Source organism: Narcine bancroftii, chromosome 4 (genome assembly GCF_036971445.1).
Source record: "Narcine bancroftii isolate sNarBan1 chromosome 4, sNarBan1.hap1, whole genome shotgun sequence".
NCBI classification, from domain to species: Eukaryota; Metazoa; Chordata; class Chondrichthyes; order Torpediniformes; family Narcinidae; genus Narcine; species Narcine bancroftii.
The window spans coordinates 170,376,687-170,398,168 of record NC_091472.1 but is presented as its reverse complement, the minus strand read 5'-3'; the positions used below and the strand labels follow the sequence as shown (position 1 = coordinate 170,398,168).

General features: G+C 37.9%; 1 protein-coding gene across 2 annotated transcripts in view; it reads right to left on the bottom strand.

The window, feature by feature from the left end:
- Positions 1-21,482, bottom strand: part of sppl3 (signal peptide peptidase 3) — a 176,331-nt gene that overhangs the window by 63,027 nt on the left and 91,822 nt on the right. For both annotated transcript variants that reach the window (XM_069932938.1, XM_069932936.1), the window contains 4 exons: positions 20,955-21,043; positions 17,037-17,156; positions 10,549-10,627; positions 1,371-1,483 (listed from right to left, as the gene is read on the bottom strand). In XM_069932938.1, coding sequence (XP_069789039.1) covers positions 1,371-1,483; positions 10,549-10,627; positions 17,037-17,156; positions 20,955-21,033 — 391 coding nt within the window. In that variant the 5' untranslated portion in view covers positions 21,034-21,043. The remainder of the gene's footprint in view (positions 1-1,370; positions 1,484-10,548; positions 10,628-17,036; positions 17,157-20,954; positions 21,044-21,482) is intronic.

Sequence of the window (21,482 nt, the reverse complement as noted above, 5' to 3'; positions counted from 1 at the left end):
AGCACTGTCTCAATGGCAGGAGGTAAGAGGTGGATAAGGGAGGGATGGCACAGCAGCAAGCAGGGGGAGGAGAGATGGCTCTGGGAATAGAGGGAAGGGGTGGAGAACTATAGAAAAGAAGAGAAAGGGAAAGGGAAGGGAGAATGAAGGTGACAAGAAAACTGCAGGATCATCCTAAAAAGCCACCAAGTTCACTAATGCCCATGAAGGCTCCGGAACAGCCAAGTAAGCAAAGTTTGAATACAATTGGGGATAAGTAGTAACTGGAGGCCTATGAATCTCTGGATTTGTGCAAGGGCAGCATGGTTGGTGTAGTGGTTAGCTCAATGCATTTACAGTGCCGGCGATCGGGACCCAACCCAAGTTCAAATTCCACACTGTCTAAATGGAGTTTGTACTCTCTCCCTGTGTCTGCATGGGCTTTCTCCGGGAGCTCTGGCTTCCTCAAACACTTCAAAAAGGTAACAGTGTGCAGGTTAATGGAGTGTAAATTGGGCGGCATGGACTCATAGGGCCAAATTGGCCTATTAGAGTGCTGTATACCTACATTTAAATATTTAAAATTTAAATTTTGTTTAAAAAAATCTGTCTGAAAGAATAAATAATTTTGTAACATCCACCCCCAAAATGGTAGTAATCTGGCAGCAAATGATGCAACTGTGGAAGAGAATTTAATCAATGGCAATAATCTAATTCTGAGCATCCAACTTTGATATTAATGGCCATTTTGCCCATTACGTCAAATTACTATGCATTACGTGAACATTAAAAGGACAAAATAAGAAACATTTGCCTTGGGTGGAGTGAGAAACCGTGAATGAGGGAATTACCAACACTGGTGTGACCAAACAGAGGCAATACTCCCAATATTGTGAACAAATGGTGGAACAGATTTTGGAAGTGTGGATTTAAGAGTGTCGGGGACCTCCTGAAGAGAGATGCATGGTCGAACTTTCAAAGCAGCACATGAAGGAAATAGTCATTATCGTTCTTTCCTTCAAATTTTAGTCATAAACACTTCGCGCTAAATAGTGCTGTGCAAATAATTTTCTTGGGAGTAAAATTCTCAATTGTCCTTTCAAAACAATCAGACCCAGGCCAAACAATATACCTAGCTTGGACATTTTCCAGTTGCTCCTTCAACGTGCTTAAAAGTTTTATCATAAGCTTTGCAATGGAACAAAACCTTGAGCAAAGTGAAAAACCAATATAAGTCATTATCGGATAACAATCTCTCCTTTCACTTTGCTAATATTTCAAACTGGGGAAATTTATGCTGAATATTACTCCCAATTTAAGAAGGCACTGTGCTGGCAGAGGACTGAAAGACATTTTTTTTTCACAAGATGGTTACAAATGGTCTTACTCACCATCCATCAGTAGCCAGTGCCCTGTTAGTACCCAGATAAGCACAAGCATGACTGAAAGAGTAAATGATAGTAGTTCAGCAGCAGTGAATCGTCCACAGCAGCCAAATGAAATTCTGAAAAAAACCAACAGGAATTTGGTTAGTTCTGTTAGCAGTGAATACACATTAAATGCAAAATTCCCTAGTAGCAGATGACATTGATATGAATTTGAACGTGTACTGCATGCAAAAGCATTCTTGTAACAGGTTGGATGAATAATTTTCCACTGTAATCCACGTGTGCCAATTGAAAGAATACAATCAAGAGCTTATTACGCATTCAGTTACAAAGGAAAACACTCTCCTCCAGAGTTTATGCTCATTTGTGCAATGTTCATTTTCTCTAATTCCCAATTTTAAAAAATCTGAAAACATTCTCAAAACCAAACTCAGAAATATGTTGTACACATTCTGAGACAGTGTTTGTGTCATTCTTTCAATGAGATATGAAATTGTGCTTTCAGTTACCTGAATTTACCTTGTGTCCTTCCCAACTTTGCCCCACAAATAATTTGCCAAATATAGATCAATTTGTTGGCCAATTTGTTTTTGGCAAATAGAGTGGCTGCTGTATTTGCCCACAATCAAATGGAATTTATCGGCCTTAACATCATTATGATAATCTTCGCAGATGCTAAACTGGTATTTAAACAAAAGTCATCTGAAAGATTCCTTCTCCCACTTTTATCTTGTGGGGGAGAAGTCTCTACATTCCACTACTGATTTATTTTCCATTCACATCGGCACTGAACAAATTTAAAAAAAAAATGAAGAGTGAAGTTTAAAACTCTGATCTTTGTAAATGAAAAACACATCTTTGAAGGCTAAGGGCACTGTGCACAACACAAAATTAGAAATTGACAGAATTGCTGGAGGAACTCAGCAGGTCAGACAGCAAGCATGGGTAGAAAACATCAGTTAATGGTTTGGGTCTGGACTCTTTATGAAGACTTCTTTGTCAAGAGTCCTCTAGCATCTTGTTTGCTCAAGATTTCAGTGGCTGCAGTTTTGGAGTTTCTTTAATATGCAAACCACCATGAAGTAGTACAGTTTTCTCCTGAAATCAACAGACTAGATATGCTACTGCAACCAAAACAAAATTGGCTGAAAACTTTCAACAGTTCCTTCAAATAACTATCCACAAAAAACATATGCACTTGAAATACAACCTCAGAAACTCGAGGGGGAGGTGCTCAATCTTCTTATGTCAGATGAGAAGGTTAAAAAAACAAACATTTGGCAAGGATGAACTCAGGAAGAGCTGTATGAGCTAGCATACCCAAAGGCTCTTAAATTTTTATGGAACAACTTGAGTATTTGAGAGGAAGGAGAAACCTATAAACTAAACTTCAAAGACACTATTACAGTACCTGGCCTCAAAAACCAAGCTACAGATTCCAGAAACAACTGATGCATCTTCCTCTATTGTAGAGTAATTAAAAAACACCTGCTTGTCTTCGACTGAACACTAACTGCAAATGTGCAAGAGGATCAAGCAGAGTGCCCCAGAGTTGAGAATGCATGCGCGCACATGAACGAAGCAGACCCAGAAGTGCTTAGTGCAACTTGAATCTTCACAATGGTTTCATTAAAACCATTCCATTTGTATCAACAGTGCTGAGGTAAACAGGTAAGTTCACCAGTGACTTGTCCTGGTCTATTCAGGTTAATGCAATGGCCAAGAAAGGACACCAGTGCCTCCTCTTCCTCAGAACCTGAACAAATGTAGCATGCCAACATCATTTACAGGTAAACGATTGAAAGCATCCTGTCAGGGTGCATCACTCTATGGTACAGGAACTGCTCTGCTCAAAACTAAGAAATGCAGAGGGTTGTGAATGTGGCTCATACATCCCCTTCCTTTCACTGATTCTATCTCAAACTCTTGCTACTTTGGGAAAGCTAGCAACATATCAAAATACTCATCCCACCCTAGCAACACACTCAGAATCACACGTATGAGATCACACAGAATCAAAATCACGGAAAGTGTTTTTATATTCATCATCAGATTCCGGAATGAGTCTCAAAATAGTAATGTTTTGCTGTCTGTACGAACTGATCTATCTTGTAACTCTGTACTTTGGTACATGTGACAATAATCTTGAACTTCCCAGTAAACTAGCTACAGGAGTTCTTTGAAAAGTGACTCTTTTAATGCATTTGAAATTTTCAGACACGTGAAGCCTACACAAGTACCCCTGTGCGATTCAGCCTTTGCTTAGGGCTCAACATGCCACATGTTCTGCCACCAACTTTGATGGTTCTTTCTTGGATCTTTGAAAACTTAGTTCTAAGATGAATTTCATCAAGAAATGGTTTGCAGATTTTTCCACCCGGACAGCCTACATAAATAATGATCTTCATCTCACTGATGAGAGTCTTTTCCATTTCTTTTTCCTCATGATTTCTTTTGCCTCTCTTGGCAAGGCTTTCAATCTGCATCCTATTCCAATGCACCCGCAGCATTTATCTCTATTCAGAGACAGACTCAAAACCCTGTTGAAAAACATGGACGAGCTGAAGTACCTTGTCAGGACCATCTTTACTGATCCCTCTTCCGGATGAGGAAAGTGCTCCCAAATGCAATAAAACTAGGTTCTCTTTGGCTTGGCTTCGCGGACGAAGATTTAAGGAGGGGGTAAAAGTCCACGTCAGCTGCAGGCTCGTTTGTGGCTGACAAGTCCGATGCGGGACAGGCAGACATGGTTGCAGCGGCTGCAGGGGAAAATTGGTTGGTTGGGGTTGGGTGTTGGGTTTTTCCTCCTTTGCCTTTTGTCACCTCAACAAGAGTCCTAAATCAACATGACATCAATTGCCAGGCTGAACAGTAGATTTAAATGAAGCATTCCCAGCACCTTGTCACTTGAGAGTTGGTCTCTACTGACTGCACAATGGCAGCTTGGGCACTGTAGAAAAGGTTATGCAAGCTTCACTTTGGTGGACTGGATATGTCATCAGAATAAGGAACCACTGTCTCCAAAAGCACATCTTCTACAGGGGTCCAAGGCAACAAGTCCAAGGAATCTGCGCAAATCTTGAATAACAGGGCTCACTAGTAGATTCCAAGAGATCAACATGCAATTATTATGAGCAGGATAAATAGATTCCAAGTTGATCATGAGAGGCCCCAGAGTACTGCACTGCTCTACATACCAGTGTTGCATACTTCTCATGCTCAACATGAAACTAATATTGTACGTCAGAGTTTAAACTTGGTGTGCAAGTCCTGTGCTTAGTGAAAGATGTGATTTGTGACATCGTTGGTAACAGACAAACATGCAAATAGATGCTTACTGAATAATTTACATAATAAATGAAATGTTAAATGAAGAGTGTGTGTGTGTGTGTGTGTGTGTGTGTGTGTGTGTGTGTCCTGAGGTATGGAGGTTCATTATAACTTATAGAATTTCTATAGCAACTCAAAACTGAAGGGTGCAGAATGGCAGATTTACTGCAGTGCCTTATAGTGATTCATATCAGGAAGTTGCATTTCTGGTCCCCATTGCCCCTGTCCCCGCTCCCAGTACCCAGTGGGAGAGAAGCAGGTGGCGGCTGGCTCAATAGCAATGGCTGTCTTCCTTACCCATGATCCCCCCCCCCATGTAGCTGGAACCACTCTGCATGAAGAGGGGTGATAAATCAAGCAGACAAATCCAATCCTTTATCACAACTAGATAGTCAAGTCACAAAAATCTGAGTTTACTATTGTTCTGAGACAGAGAGAGAGATATAGTTTTATTTATTAATTTAAACATGACTTTGGCCTTGTGTACTTTTGGAGGTCTGCTATGAATACAGAACATAACACAGCACAGTTCAAATTTCCCAGCGCAAAAGTAAAGGCAGAGTGGCACATGGCTGTGAAGCACATATAAAGGTGAAGACAGACTGTTAATTTTATGCTGCTTTAATATGATTATCTGAAAAATGTACTAAACAATAACTTAAAAAAGGAACACCAGACATCAAAGTTACTTCCAGAAAGACAGAACATTCAATATTAAAGATTGCAGTCCAAATCCTCCCCACAAATTTCCTTTCATCTGCCACAAGGTAGACAAAGAGTTGCCACTAGTATTGCCCATCATCCCTCATAGCAGGAGGAAGAGAAGCAAAAGAAAGTCCCTTCAGGGTCACTGAGCGTCCGTGGATCCATACCCAGGGCTCCTGCAGCCACCGCAGCTGCACAATTCCCTGTTCTATCCATTGGCAACCGGAGTTCCAGACCCAAACTGATATGATCAGGAAATCTTGAGTACCTGAGACCCTTTGGAAACCCTTCTTGTCCTCAGCACCCTCTCGAATCCTGGTTCTGGCACCTGGTTCCCATTGTGCCAGTCTCCAGCAGCATGTGTGAGTCCTTCAGCCATTGAACCCGTGCTGGGCTGCTGCCATGGATGGTCACCATCCTGTAGAGTTATCTGCTATGCTTCTCCTTCTCAACAGGAGGCACTTCTCCCCATTTCTGGCTCCCTGTGTTTGTCTGCTGTTCCCCCGGGGTCTGCAATCCCTCAAGGCTGCTGTCACATAGAGGTGTCACCATCTTTAGCACAGACTCCATTGTTGAAAGATTTACAATAAAAACACGATTGACTCCCTTAGAAGATTGTTTAAAACTGGTACAGAGCCGTTGGCATTAGAATGGGCGGTGGGACCCATAGAACATTACAGCACTGAAATAGGCCCCTTCAGTCCTTCTAGTCTGTGCTGAACTTTTTTCTACCTTTTCCACTGACCTGCACCCAGTCCATAGCCCTCTATACCTCTCCCAACCATGTACCTGCCAAATTCTTCTTAAATGTTAAAATTGACCCCGCATCCACCACTTCAGCTTGCAGTTCCACCACTCTCTGTGAAGAAGTTTCCCCTCATGTTCCCCCTAATCTTTTATTTCACCCTTAATCCATGTCCACTAGTTTGTATCTCACCTATCCTGAGTGGAAAAAGCCCACCAACATTTACTCCATCTACCTCCCCTCATTCTTTTACGCTTCAGGGAATAAAGTCCTAACCTGTTATTTTTTTTGAAAATTTTATTTAAAGATTTTACAAAACATTAAACATAAAAAAAGAAACCCCGTACCCCCCCCCCCACCCCCACCAATTCCCACCTAAACTATCCCATCCCACCCACCCCACTTCGGAGCCAAAAAAACGTTTTTCCGGGTATTTAATGTTAACTGTTTGGTGCACCAACTCTTTACATATCATTTACTTACCATCCATACCTATATGTTCTAAATATAAACTCCACATCTCAACAAAAAAAAGATAATTATTTCACGAATTATAAGTTTCTTTTCCCAAATACAAACACGATTGCAATTCACTATGCCATCTTTGTATATTTAATTCTACATAATTTTTCCATGTAATAGCTATACATTTTCTTGTTATAGCTAACCCTAATCATATAAATGCTAGCTGTGGTTTATCCATGCGCAACCCTGTCGTTAATGTATTCATATAATCCAATAAACACATCATCAGGTCCAATTGCAGATCCACTTTAAATAAATCTCTCAAAAACTTTATAACTTTTTCCCAAAAAGGTTCAACTTTTCCACATACCCAAACAGAATGCAAAAAAGTATGTATCTGCTCCCCACATCTAAAACACAAATCTGATGAACTAAAACCATATTCCTTCAACTTTTCAGGAGTTAAATACAATTGATGTATAAAATTATAATTAACCATATATCACACTAAGTAATTTCGTGACTGTCAACACACATATCTGACCATTCTTCCCAAGACAGAGCAATATCCAAATCCTTCTCCTACCTCACCTTCGTTTTATACACATTAATCTTGTCCATCTTTTCTTGCAATAACATGTACATTTCCAAAATAAACCCTTTCTTTCCTTTATCAGCAATTAACATCTCAAATTTCATTTGACCTGGTAACATCCATTCTCATCCAAAGTTTTCTAAAAATATATCTCAAACTTGATAATAAGCAAAAAAATTTGATGAAATACCAAACTTCTCTTGAAATCTATTAAAAGAAAGAAACCTGCCGACTTCAAAACAATCTTTCACCAATTTTCCACCTTTAATTTCCCAATCTTTCATATAAGGATTATTTAAAGAAAAATGAATTAATTTATTCTGATATAATGGCGGTTTATCTGAAATTTTACCTTTTGATCCTATAATCTGGTCCCACTTATATCAAATATCCATTAAATGTCTCAATACTGGCAATTTATACTTTTACAATAAAAAAGGATTCCATTTATAAATAAATTGGTATATTTTATTTTCAAAAATCTGGTCCAATTCAATCTTTGCCCACATAGGTGGTTGATCAATATCAAACAACCTATTAATAAATTTTAATTGTGCCACCTCAAAATAATTTTGAAAATGTGGTAATTGAAGTCCACCTAATTCATATCGCCATGTTAATTTTTGCATAGAGACCCTTGACAATTTACCTTTCCACAAAAACAAACGATTTACTTTATTTAATTCCTTAAAGAATTTCATCGATACTACACTTGGAATGGACTGAAAGAGGTATTGTATAAGAAGATATATATATATATATATATATATATATATATGTATATATAAATTTTAATGCAATTAACTCATCCAATTAAAGTTAATGGTAAATCTTTCCATCTATGTAAATCAACTTTAATCTTATTCAACAATGGTATATAATTTAAACTATATAAATCTTGATATTCTTTATTCACTATGACCCCTAAAAGTATATGCAGGTCCTGGAGATTTATCCACCCTTATTTGCTTTAAGACAGCAAACAATTCCTCTTCTTTAATCTGAATAGGTTCTATGGCCTCACTGCAGGTTTTCCTTATTTCCTATGACTGTGGGAGTTTCCTGAATAAACACTGATCAAAAAAACATTCAAGATCGCCCCCATCTCTTTTGGCTCCATACAAAGCCGACCACTCTGATCTTCAAGGGGACTAATTTTGTTCCTTATTATCTTTTTGTTCTTAATATACAACTCCAATTATCCAAAATGGTCGGAACTGGGTCTATTTCAGATAAACATTTCGGAGAACAGGCTATTTTTTAAAAAACAACCCAGTACCAACAGCAAAACACTTACAATAATGTTTAAACAACAACAAACAAGAAGGTAAAAAGATTTCTTGCACTGCATTGCATTCAATGATGTGTGTACATATTTGTCTATGTCTCTGTTCTCTCTTATCTCTGGCCTTTTGCCCATGGCTCCATTCAGTATTTTGACTCCTCTTCCCCTCCACCCCATTCTCCTACCACTCTTCCCTATAGCCTCTCCTGCATCCTAATATCACATTGTTGCTTGTTGGATTCAGATGTGTGCAAATCAGCTGATCTTTCTGTCTCCAATTATTATAGCAGAATTTCAGCCATGTAAAGGGTTATATAATGAAAGGCCTTTACATTTTATGCTGTTTTGCCTACATTTTTCACTAATGTTGTAAGCGGAATGGCAGAGCTACCAGAGCTGCTGTAATGGCAGATCTGCTCCTGGTGCGGACCCAGAGATAGCGGGGAATGAAGACTCATCGCTCCCTCGTAGGTTCATTGTGACCATTAGTGAAACTTGGTTGCAGGAGGGTCAAGATTGGCAGCTCAGTGTTCCGGGCTTTCATTGCTTCAAATGTGATAGGGTGAGGGGGGAGGTTAAAGGGGGAGGAATGGCATTGCTCTTCAAGGAAAATATCACAGCTGTGCTCAGGCAGGACAGACCAGAGGGCTCATTTACTGAGGCTATATGGGTGGAGCTGAGGAACGGAAACAGTATGACCACACTCATGGAGTTGTATTATAAACATCCAATAGTCAACTAGAATTGGAGGAGCAAATCTGTAGAGAGATAGCAGACAGCTGAATATTATTTAAAGGGTGAAGAACTACAGCATGCTGTTGTGCAGAGGGACTTGGGAGTGCTTGTGCATGAATCGCAAAAAGTTAGGTTGCAGGTGCAGCAGGTTATTAAGAAGGCAAATGGAATGTTGGCCTTCATTGCTCGAGGAATTGAATTCAGGAGTAGAGAGGTAATGTTGCAACCGTATAAGGTTCTGGTGAGACCGCACCTGGAGTACTGTGTCCAGTTCTGGTCTCCATATTTGAGGAAGGATATACTGGCTTTGGAGACGGTCCAGAGGAGGTTTATACTAGGTTGATCCCTGGAATGAAGGGGTTGACTTATGATGAAAGATTAAATCGTCTTGGATTGTATTCGCTGGAGTTCAGAAGAATGAGAGGAGATCTTATAGAAACATAAAGAATTATGAAGGGTATGGATAGGATAGATGTAGGATGGTTTTTTGAGCTGGCCGGGGAAACTAAAACGAAAGGACACAGTCTCAAGATTCGGGGGAGTAAATTTAGGACAGAGATGAGGAAAAATAGTTTTTCCCAGAGAGTAGTGAATGTTTGGAATTCTCTATCCAGGGAAGTGGTTGAGGCTGCCTCATTAAACATATCATGTAAAAATTTATCTAACCGAATTTTAAGTATGTTTAGGACATGGACATGAATGGCCACTGTGTCAGGTAAAGAAAAAAATGGCAAGAACGCAGAGGTCTTTAGCGGAAAGGGTAGCTGAGGTCAATACAATTGGGGCAGTTGAGGGAAGCTGTCAAGCACATGAACAGGAATACAATAAAGATGCTGCCAAGATGGTTAAAAGAAAAAGGGCAAAAGGTTGCTTCTAAGTTCAGCATGCACCACATTATCTTTGCAGTAAATTATTTATAAAAGTAATATTTTCAGAAGTAAAGGCAACTTACAGTTTTCACGGAATAATAAATTTGACGAGTACATTCCAGGATGAATAACTCATTTATAGAGAAACTTTAACACTTAATCACCAAAATGATAACATATTACCAAAAAGCATTCCAGCTGTGGCTGAGTGAAACATTTTAAATTGGTCTCAACGATAGAATTTTAGACAAGCTCAGTTAGCTAAACATTTTGTATAAGCAGTTTCAATGCTGGACTTAAAAACTAACCTTGGAGGTAAATAATCAAGAGAATTTATGAATGTTAAAAGACAGTTTAAATCATTCTCTGACCGTTAAAAAAAGGAAAAAGAAAACTAAAATCATGGAAGTGGCACAAGTTCACTTTGAACACATGGGATTATAAATTCTTACTTGTTTTGAGATGAGCAGGCTCTTGTTAAATATTGGCACATTGGAAGCAGTAGAAAGGCAAATGCTATTGTTGCAAGAACTGAAAGAAAAAGAACCTATTGTGAGAATATTATCACCTCACAGAACTTCAAACTCAACTCAGATTACCAGTATTCACTCAGAACTTGAGGTTTGCCCCATTCAATAGAACTATCAAGGGAGATGCAAGTACAAAAATCAAACAATTTTATTAAAATTGTAAGCAAATACCTTTACCTCCTTATGTACAAAGGATCCTCTAAATTAAATGTGGATATTAACATATTATACTATACACAAATTATTACTCCATGTCCCAATAATTTCTGTAAAACCACAACACTAGTTCCTGCAATGAACACAAGAGAAAACCAATATTCAAAAACAGTTCATTGATTATACAAGGAAATCTTTCATTGATTATTAAATTCTTATACCCACCAAATGATTAATGCTCAATTCATTACATCTTGCCACCAAAGCATTACATGTACTGTAAACATTAAGGATCCCACCTTTTCAGGATTTAGAAGGAACTACATTGATCATGCAGAAAGGAAATTCATCAGAAGGAACCAAAAGTCAGTAGCAAAATCATGCCAATTCTTTTGTTCTTTGCAATTGGTTTTTAAACTATTAATTATTAGTACAATAAATCTTTAAAATGTAAAGGGAAATTCCAACCTCAAACCACTCACATCCATCCCACTACCTACCAATGAGCCGTATGGTGATGTAGATCAGTACTAGATATAACATAAAGAGATCAGGAAATTGTGAGAGTTGTATAATTTATTTTAGGAATTCATGGTAGCCGAATACATATGGAAACCTGAATATTTTCAGCAATCCATCTTTCAAGGAGACAGATCAGTAATTTTAGGTTGATGAGAAATTTTAGAAAAAGTGAGGACCAGTACAATGCCAAAGCTAGTACAATCACTCTCACTCAGCGTCAGAGATTCAATCCTGACCTTTTATGCTGTGTTGAGTTTGCACATTCTCCCAGTGACCACATGGTGGATAGGTTAAATGGATACTGTAAATCACCCTCTAGGGCAGGGATGTCAAACTCAAATTCACGGAGGGCCAAAATTAAAAACTTGGACTAAGTCGAGGGCCGAACTAAATATTTATTGAAAATTTTCAACAACATCTGCATGTTTTCTCTTCTTTCAACATATGTAATGTTAAACTTTTTCTTATTAAAATAAATGTTTAATAATAGTTTTGGATAAACTCTTTCATTGTCATTGGCCCATTTCCTTTAGCGTCTGAAACCGTGCACATGACGAGTCAATGAGGGATGATTAAAGCAGTGGTCTTCAAACTTTTTCTTCCCACCCACAGACCACCTTAAGCAATCCTTTACTAATCACAGAGCACCAATGGCACAGGGACGCGAGTGGAAAGAAAAAGGTTGAGAACTGTTGTATTGTGGTAACTCCACATCTGATTAGGTTAATTGTTAGGCAAGTGGTCAGAGAAGGACCCCCCCCCCACCCCACCCACCCCAAGAAAGGTTTAAATCACAGGAACAAAATAAGCTTCCGTCTCACTGCTCCCAATCTTACACACAGTCCTGATGTGGAATGTGGGGTCGCAGCTCCACATTCACCCGAGTTCAGGTGCTGTCTGTGTGGAGTTTGTACCAACAGGTCGGTCGCCTGACGAAGGCACCCGAACCCCCCGTTGAAACGCCGGCGTCCGGGGCGGTGGAGGAATTGGCTGAGAAGAGCACGTTGCTCCCACCCCCCTCCCATGGTTGGAGAGGGATTAAACTGCGATCTCACGCCGCCGGGCTCGTCTCCAACAAAATGAGCGGGAGGCAGGGTCCGCTGCGCACGGAGCGAGGGGGAAGGCATCGCCAACGAGACGTTCGGTCCGGCGTCGCCGCTGAAGCGCAGACCCAGTGAGGATGGTCCCCAACTCCAGCCGCGTCTGTGTGTCCGGGAGCCGGGCAGGTGGGACTCTGAGATACCTCCACACCTCCGGCGTCTTCATTTTCACCTTCAGTGTGCATGCGCTATACTGGCGCGGCGGCCAGCGGGCCAACTCTAATATATATTTAATATGATCTTGCGGGCCAAATATAATTATATCGCGGGCCAAATTTGGCCCGCGGGCCAGAGTTTGACATGTGTGCTCTAGGGTCTCGGTGGGTGTGAGAATGTGGAGTCAGTTGATAGGATATAGGCAGAATATTTAAAAATTGTATTAATATAGGAACAGTGAAAATGGGTAGTTAATGGACCAAGTGGCCAAAGGGTCTGTTTACATGTTGGATCATGCCAAGACGCCATAAGAATAATTTCCATCACCCCAAAACAATGACAGAATATGAACATTTACATTTTTTTTAATGGAGTACAGATTTGATGATAATGATATTTAAACCTCTAATAGTTTTTTTTTTAAATTGTTTTTGACAGAGTCAGAGACATGCTTTTGACAACCAGCAAAGCCCAAAAGCATTCATTTCCACCAAATTTGTGGTTTTAAGTTTTTTTAAAAAAAAATTTCCTTCTCCATGTCATATGCATTGGAGTGATACTAGCAGGGTCTTTTTGCTGAAGTTTATGGATCCCTTCAGGAAGGACATTATTGTGGTAATCCCAGATTAAAAGCAGATTTAATGTTTTGGACAACAGCAAGCACAGGCAATCTGTCAATGGATGGAAAACTTGGCTTTTATTTTGTTAAATACACAAAAATCGCACATTGTGAACAAATTAATTTGACTCTGTGTGAATTATGCTTGTTAACTACAATGAACTGAGTGCCCTAGTTGCACAGTGTGCAAATGCAATAGTTACAAAACATCTTTCAATAATTGATTCTCTACCATGATGCAAATTGATTCTCTGAAGAAAAACATTCCTTGCATGTTTTTTCCCATATGTTTTGCGGATTGTGGAGAGGAGAAGCTAATCAACTCACTGAAAGTTGACAAATTCTTTGTTCTAAACTACGCTCCATCTGTATTACAATCTTTTGCAGCATGTTATTCCACTACAATAGAATTTCCGATTTCTCTAACATTCATAGAGTTGGTATGAATTTGTGCGAGGAAAGATATAAAGAGGAGCAGGTTTTAAAGCACTTTTTCTTGCTTGATTTTCAGAGCATAAAATAATTATTTTTTTAAAATCAGTATAATAATACTAAGATAATAAAATTCTTTTGCATTTTAATTTGAATAAAAAAGTTATTCCATAACTCAAAGACTATAGTTAATGGTAGTACTTATAGGTGACAATGAAAATGCCTTATCTGCCTCAAACATTATTCCTTTGAAAACAATGTTAATTTGGTTAAACCATGAAACGCAAATCACCAGGCATTTATTTCTTCACCGAGTCAACAAGCACTAGCCAATATATGAGAATGATACCATGGAGTGCATTTATTGTTGGCTTTTAAATGAAACTTGAACCAAGGCATTACCGATATTAGAGGCCAAATCAATTTTCATGTTTACCTATGATGGCTCCAGTTAAAAATAATGGGTAGGTGCTGATCCAGAACAAACATAACGTTTGAAGTTAGAGTTTAATAAAAACAGTCAAGGTAAATCAAACAGTGAATAATTTGGACAGGTATCTTAACCTTTAAAATTTTGTTTATATACCAGTGACAAGTACAGAACATGATTTGCTATGTCTAAATATAGTTTGATAGATATTTAGATTACTTCTCTTTAAAGTATAGAACAGACATCTGCAGTACTGAAAAACAAGGATTATTTGTTCACATACTGTCAAATATTCTCTGTGGTTTAAGATGAACAAAAGCATGTTGCAAAGAAAGAAGCTCATAACTGGAATAGAGTTCACTTGAAATTTAAAGATTAATCCAGCCCTATAATCACATATAAACAATTTAATTGTAGGTGAATAGAAGTTTAAATAACGCATCACATTTTGCATGCTTTAAAATGAAAATATATCATTGCCATGTTACCTCCAATTGTATTCTAATCCCTCTTTGGATATGCCCTTTCTTTGTTACCTCTGCCAGTTCTTATCACCATCAAATCTGCACATTCCTCCAACCTAACCTCCTTGCCTCACCATTATCAAAATGCTTAAGTATAATTGTTGTTGATCTTAAACAATGGCTTTTTGGATGAAATAGTTAAAGCAAGGACAAATGAGGGGGCAGATAAACGGGTCTTGGCCCAGTCTCAATTTGACCATTTTAGACTCTTCCAATCTTTTCAGCTCACACAAGCCATTTTCCCTGTTCTCTCCCACCTCCAGTTCTCTTTCTTCCCCTATCCCTCATAATCTACCATCTCTATTGCCCTCCCTTCCATACAGATCTAATGATCTTAAGACTCAATGAATTTTGGCACAGGTGTAGGTAGGGAGTTTCTAAGGGAGCGAAAATAGCTCATAACCCTAAAACATTTGTCAGAATATTTTGGTTGTGATCAAATGACAAAAATACTACTAATTTTTGACAAACTCTGTTTAAAAAAAAATCCAAGATTTACATACAATAGTTATCAGTCATTAACTTAAAACCGACTGGTTTTCTTATCTCAACTTCTTATCTTACTGCAGCAATTTGAATTTCAACTAATATGTTCAAAACTTAATAATTTCTAAATGCCATGAAATCCAACAGTGTAAGACAAATATCTATTCCTAACTTACTAACAAAGAAATAAGCAATGTCTGTCACAATCCATTTCAGAAACTGTAAGCACTCCTCTTGATATTGCCCAACAATGAGCACAAAATTCAATGTGTAAAAATATCCCCCATGGATCTTTACTTGTTATTCTATACAAATATTTCTACTTTGGCTCATGCAAAGCAAATTGAAAAAAAATTCTATCTTGAAATTGGTACTACAAAAATACAATCTGTTCTTTTTGTTTGTTTTGTACCACTGATAACTGATACTCTAATGTCACATTTTCCACTTTTTAAATTAACAAGTGATAAATCCAAAAGGGATGGCAGAGTCAACTGGATTTAGAAATGAACTCATTCAAATTTAGAAAAGATGAAATAAAATGTGAAAAGGTACTTTAAAAAGGGGCAAGCAATACATAAAATATGGAAGAAATTTTTAATACATTTGTAACAGGATTATCGTAGAAAATAATATCCAATTTTTCCGAAATTAAGCACATTTGTATGTCTATTTCCATCCCCTCCCCCCACAAATTACTTTGATATTTCTTGATACTGTTCTGTTAAGAGTGCAAGAAATTAAAACTTTCTTTGACCATTGTTTAAAAACAATCAAGTCCTCCCTTTCTTTGTGATGGTGTTATTGTAATGATCCTAAAGATTATCTCTAGGTCTCTGTTCTGAAGTGATGCACACTTGCTTTGTTTATATTTTAGTCTGCTTTTTTGTTTCTTTTCACATCACATTAACATTTGCTCAATCCAGCTTTCTTCATAGGTGGAGTTGGGAACTTGGATGGCTTATTTTTGGGTGAGTTCTTTGTCAATTTCTTTCCTGTACTTTATTAAATATTACATCTTTCAAATTGTGCAGCTTTAAAGTAGTATGCACCTTGAGTGTCTTCAGAAGTTACAAGTTGGAAAATGTTCTCGTTTTATTCACCGTTCAGTATAAAATTAAGGACTTTTGTCATGATCTCATCATGACTATACCAAAGGGAAAAGAAAATGGGCCATATCATTTCTGCACACAGTCATCGTATCTGCTGCTTTCCACCGAGGCAACCTTGTAATTGCGTGCTATTTCCTTAGCAAACGAAAGGTTTCGGAAAATAATTCTCAGAAATTTCATTTCATTTTTGCAGGTGATGAAAAATATTTACAGGCAAATTAAAATGGTGTCTTCTTCTCTCTCCTGACCAAACAAGTTCAAAATCCCTTTCAACTCGGATCAAGTATAAATTTGCTGCATTGCCAGATCTGCTCGGAGATAGATTCCAGCAACCTTGTTGTTACCTTATCATATCTGAAAGCCATACCTTCAATTGCCAAGGCTAATTCTTTTTCAACACATTCCCTAAACTCATTTGTTTCGTCACCTCCATGTCAGGATCTCCTGGCTCCCTCTTAGCTTCTCCTGGGGTTTGTGCCTACCAATACAATGATTTTGTACAGCAGAACCAACAAATCAATCACAACCCAAGAAATGAGAGGGAATCAATGTAATTCACATTACACCATTTGTAGAACATAAATACCGTCTTGCTTAAAATTTAGCTGTGCTTTTCAAATTTCATCCAGTAATTTTGAAACAGCTTTATCTATCAAAGAAATAAAAGTTGCTTTGTGACCCACAAATAACAGAGTTCACATCAAAATGATTTAGGTTGTTGGCAGCACTGTTATCTACACATGACACTTTCTTTTGCAAGATTGACTTCTAACAAGAATAACACATCAAATGTAGCATTCATAACGCAGTAGTCCTCAAAATTAAAAAAGCTATAAAAACACACTTTTCAAGCATGTTTTTCTAAAATCATACCTGCAGTGCATATTGTAAACACCACCTGAACTGAATCAAAGAAGAAGAACATGACCAACAGGGAGACTGATGCTCCAACAGGAAGAAAAAGAGCTTGTGTAGAGTCTATAGTCTGGATACCTAAAAGACAAATAAATAAAGTCAGGGCTCTGTAACAAAATTATTTTGCCAAGGATTTCCATAATTTACAGTTTATAATATGTAAAGACTGTATCACGCTGTCTGTAGCACACATTCATATAAAAGGTCAGTCATTATCAAAGATGGGGTTCTAGAAACTCGAGTAGATTATTTGGCACTAAAAGTCTGTGCAATTATTCAGAGATCCCAATTGATCTATGACCTTTTTCCTCCATTCTTTGATTATACAACAAAATCTACAATTTTACATGAACTACCATCAATTGCAGATGAAGACAGTTTCAAATTTCTACTCTTCTCAATATGACACCTTAAAGGCATGGTTTAAATTTTTAGATAATAAGCATTTGTTCTCAACTACCTAACCATTGGAAATATTTTTTAAAAATTGATCTACACTCTCAGTTCCCTGATGGCTTGAAAACTTTAATCATTTTGCTCTAACCTAAATTTCAGGGAAAGCAAGTCTTTCATCATCTTTTAAGTTCTGGAGTACAGATATTATTTTGGAAAATTTTAGCTTTTACCATTTTGATAGCCAGACGAGCAATTTTATTGAAATGGAAAGATGATTCGTACCCTACTAATTCACAGTGGTTATATGATCTAATGTCCTATTTAAGTTTAGAGAAAATTAGAAAAAAATTAAAGAAAGTTTCAATTTATGAAATTGTGGAGGCCCATTCTAAGAATTTTTTTATAATTGGATAAATTAACAATTATTGGATGCTCCCATGATTCTTTGCCGGTTCTCCAGGGGTTCCCAGTGGTTCCAGACTGTTGATTTTTAAAATTAATTATACAAGGTAACCTGAGAGGGAGGAGATAGATTAGTTTTACTTTTTAGATTTCTTTCTTTGTCTTCTTTTATTTTATACGTTATTTCAACAAACGGGTTTAACATGGTCGCATAGATCATTTCAATTAAATGTTTTTGAGGTATAAGGAATTATTGATGTGGTTTTATCTACTTTTTTTGGCTTTGTTTACTCAATCAAATGAATTATTATGCAATTATTAAGTCTACATGTATGCTTATATGTTAAATTCAATTTAAAAAATTTTAAAAAGAAAGAAAGGAAAATCTAGACTGATTCTCTCAAGCCCAACTTACATTAATTGTACACTCTGGTCTCCTTAAACAAGGAGAGATTTCCATGCATTGGGAAAAGTTCCGAAAGAATCACCATTGATTCCAGGGATGAATGAGCAGGCAGATTAAGACTTTGCCCACTGGAGTATAGGAGAATGAGGGGTGAATTTATGAAGTCAAAAAATTCTGAAGTGCCTAACAGGGTAGCTGCTGAGAGGATATTTCCCTCAGAGGAATCCAGCACTTGGAGCAGTTTCAGAATGAAGGATTTTCATTTTAAAATGAAGATCAAGAGGGATTGGGGCCACAAATCAGTGGAATTCTTTACCTTAGCCTGATTCAATTAAGTTCAGGGTTGAGATAGAAGTATCCATGGATTATAGAGGGATCAATGGTTGTCAAGAACAGGCAAGAACATAAATGAGAAGATCCAATTAAATTTGGTCATAATGAATTCATATCCACTCCCATTTCATTTGTTTTTATATTTTGACTATCTTGGTGAGCATTTTCACCTCCATATTTTTGGTCTAATGGTTTACACTTAATTCATACCAGTTGAAAAAATATTGGCCCTTCCAAATTCCTTCTGAAAGTTAATAACTTGCCAGCATTGCACTTATCACAGACGACTTACTGTAAGACAGGAGACCCTCTACGGTCCCTTTGAAGAGTTATAATAAACTTATATTTCAAGGAATGCTAAAAAAAAAGGGGGCTTATTTAAGTGCCAATCTTTTAAGTGAAATTCTGAAAACCAAAACCTCTGAAAACCAAACATTTTTTACCATGGATGTCGTCAAGCACACCAAAGCTCGCATTTGGTGCCAAACATGACCTGACACGACCCACACCCCTCCGGCATTGTGCCTCAGTGCTCCTACCAGTCAGACGTGCCAGAAACCTGAGGCGACTTCTTCAATGCGGACAGCCGCCAGTCCCCGACACTTCCCAACCGATGCCGCCGGTCCCCGACTATGGGACCTGCTCTTGCCGAGAACTTGATGACACTGGAAGGAGTCTTTAAAAAGACTCCAACCTGGGGACTACGGTCACCATAGTTTCAGGTGTTTAGCTTAGTTTGAGCCCCCACCCCGTTCAGCATACCCCTCCTCGTATTGCGCTGAAAAATTCTGAATTCCAAAAAATGTCTGGTCCCAAGGGTTTCGGATAAAAGATAATATCCCTGTACATGGAAAATGATGGAGATAGCTCTTTGGGTTTTTCTTGATCATAAAAAAAATGAAGGAAACTAATTGATGACAACGTTTTTCTAAATGTTTGAATTATTTCATGATGCAAGCTGATAATCAGTAAACTCAATCACATTGGTCAAGAGAAAATATGCAGTGGCAAAAATGTTAAAAATTAAAAAAAATGAAAATAGCATTCAGCCCTCTCCCTAGGCCCCGAACATAATAGCATTCAGCCCTCTCCCTAGGCCCCATACATAATAGCATTCAGCCCTCTCCCTCGGCCCCGTACATAATAGCATTCAGCCCTCTCCCTAGGCCCCGTACATAATAGCATTCAGCCCTCTCCCTAGGCCCCGAACATAACCTTATAGTGAACCGCATTACAAATCTTCCAGCTGCCAATGTAAACTTGACTTCTGCCAATTTGCCTTGAGCCAAAACTGTTTTCACAAGACCTACCTGTAGGACAAATTATTTTTTGCACAGTTTAAGTACATCTAATTATGGCCACAAAATACAATTTTTATCAACTGGGAAAACTACTTTAACTTTGACCTTTACTGTTAAATCTCTAGGACAAGGATCAAATAGCAATCTTTATCTACATCTCAAAATTTATGATGACAAATTCTCTTCTTTCCCCATCAATTAAGTCAAATTATGAAACAATGTTATTAACGTTAATAAAGTTCAGTCAAAAAGATTAGCACTAAAACTCCTCATGATCTTTAGCAATAAACTTTCCAAAAACGTTGAACTCCAGCATAATCAAATACTTTGAGACATTTTTCAACATTTTCTATACTTTTCATTTAATGATGGAGTGCCATCATTGCACTGAATGCTACACCCAGCCCACACACACAAGGTTGTACAGCGCCAGGTCTCTCAGAACATTACTGGCATAACGTCACGAGCTCATCACCAATTCCAAATGCTGATCGGTTTGTTCTGTGCCACTGCCTCGATGCTCAGCATTTCAAATTCTTATGAAAGTTACATGCATTTTTCAGTTAAATTCACGAGTGCAGATTCCTGCCGTACACTTTTCAAAGGCCCATATGGTCCATCAAACAAATGGTGCTTTCGTTATTTAAGCAAGAATTATCATTTTATTGAATCATACAGTGTGGAAACAGGTCCTTCAACCTATCATGGCTGATAACTATCAAGTAATTAACTACAATAATCTCTCATCTTTTCATGAAAGTCTGGCATCGTATTGTGTGTGTAAAAAAAATTCCTCAAATCCCCCTGAATTACCCCTACCAGGGAAAAAGATTTTTACTTTGATCTTCTCCTTCTGTCTCCTTTATCCCAGGGAAAACAATCCAAGTCTTTTCAATCTCTCCCCATATTGAAGTCGCTTAGCCAGGAACCATCCGGGTGAATCTCCTCTGCCTCTCTCCAATCGAGACAAAAATCATGGGTACATAACTCAAGAAAACAAATCTTTGAGAAAGATATTTGAGTCTGGTTTCTACTTACTACTGTTGGTATTATTTGCATTGAATGTGGTCGATGAAGTACTCCCATCTTTATCTTTATCCTGATTCTCAAAGTCCATATTGAGAGACCTGGGTGAGGACAGAAAATGATAGCTTCATAAAAATCATTCAGTCCATGCAAATGAAAACTGTGATATTAAGCCATAAAGTCATGTATCTCTGGAAGAAAAGTAAATTTAAATTTTCTAAAACAACCTTAGAAATCATACCTCCTGAGAGGGGACATTCCAAGACTCAAAATTTCAAAAAGCTTAGTTTGATGAGCTTTCCTTCATTGGCATTCAGTTCAAACAATTGTACCAATTTAAAACTTTATCACAACTTTAGATGCTAACAAATGAAGATTTTTCTCCTGCAATTAAAACTTCTGCTCTTAAACTGAATCACGACATTTTGTCATCCCGAAATACTCAAGCATGCATTTAGGTAACTTACATCAAATACTCTGGTTGGACTTGCACTTTTAGATCCAACCACAAACTCGGGTCCCATTGGGTTTAGAGTAATT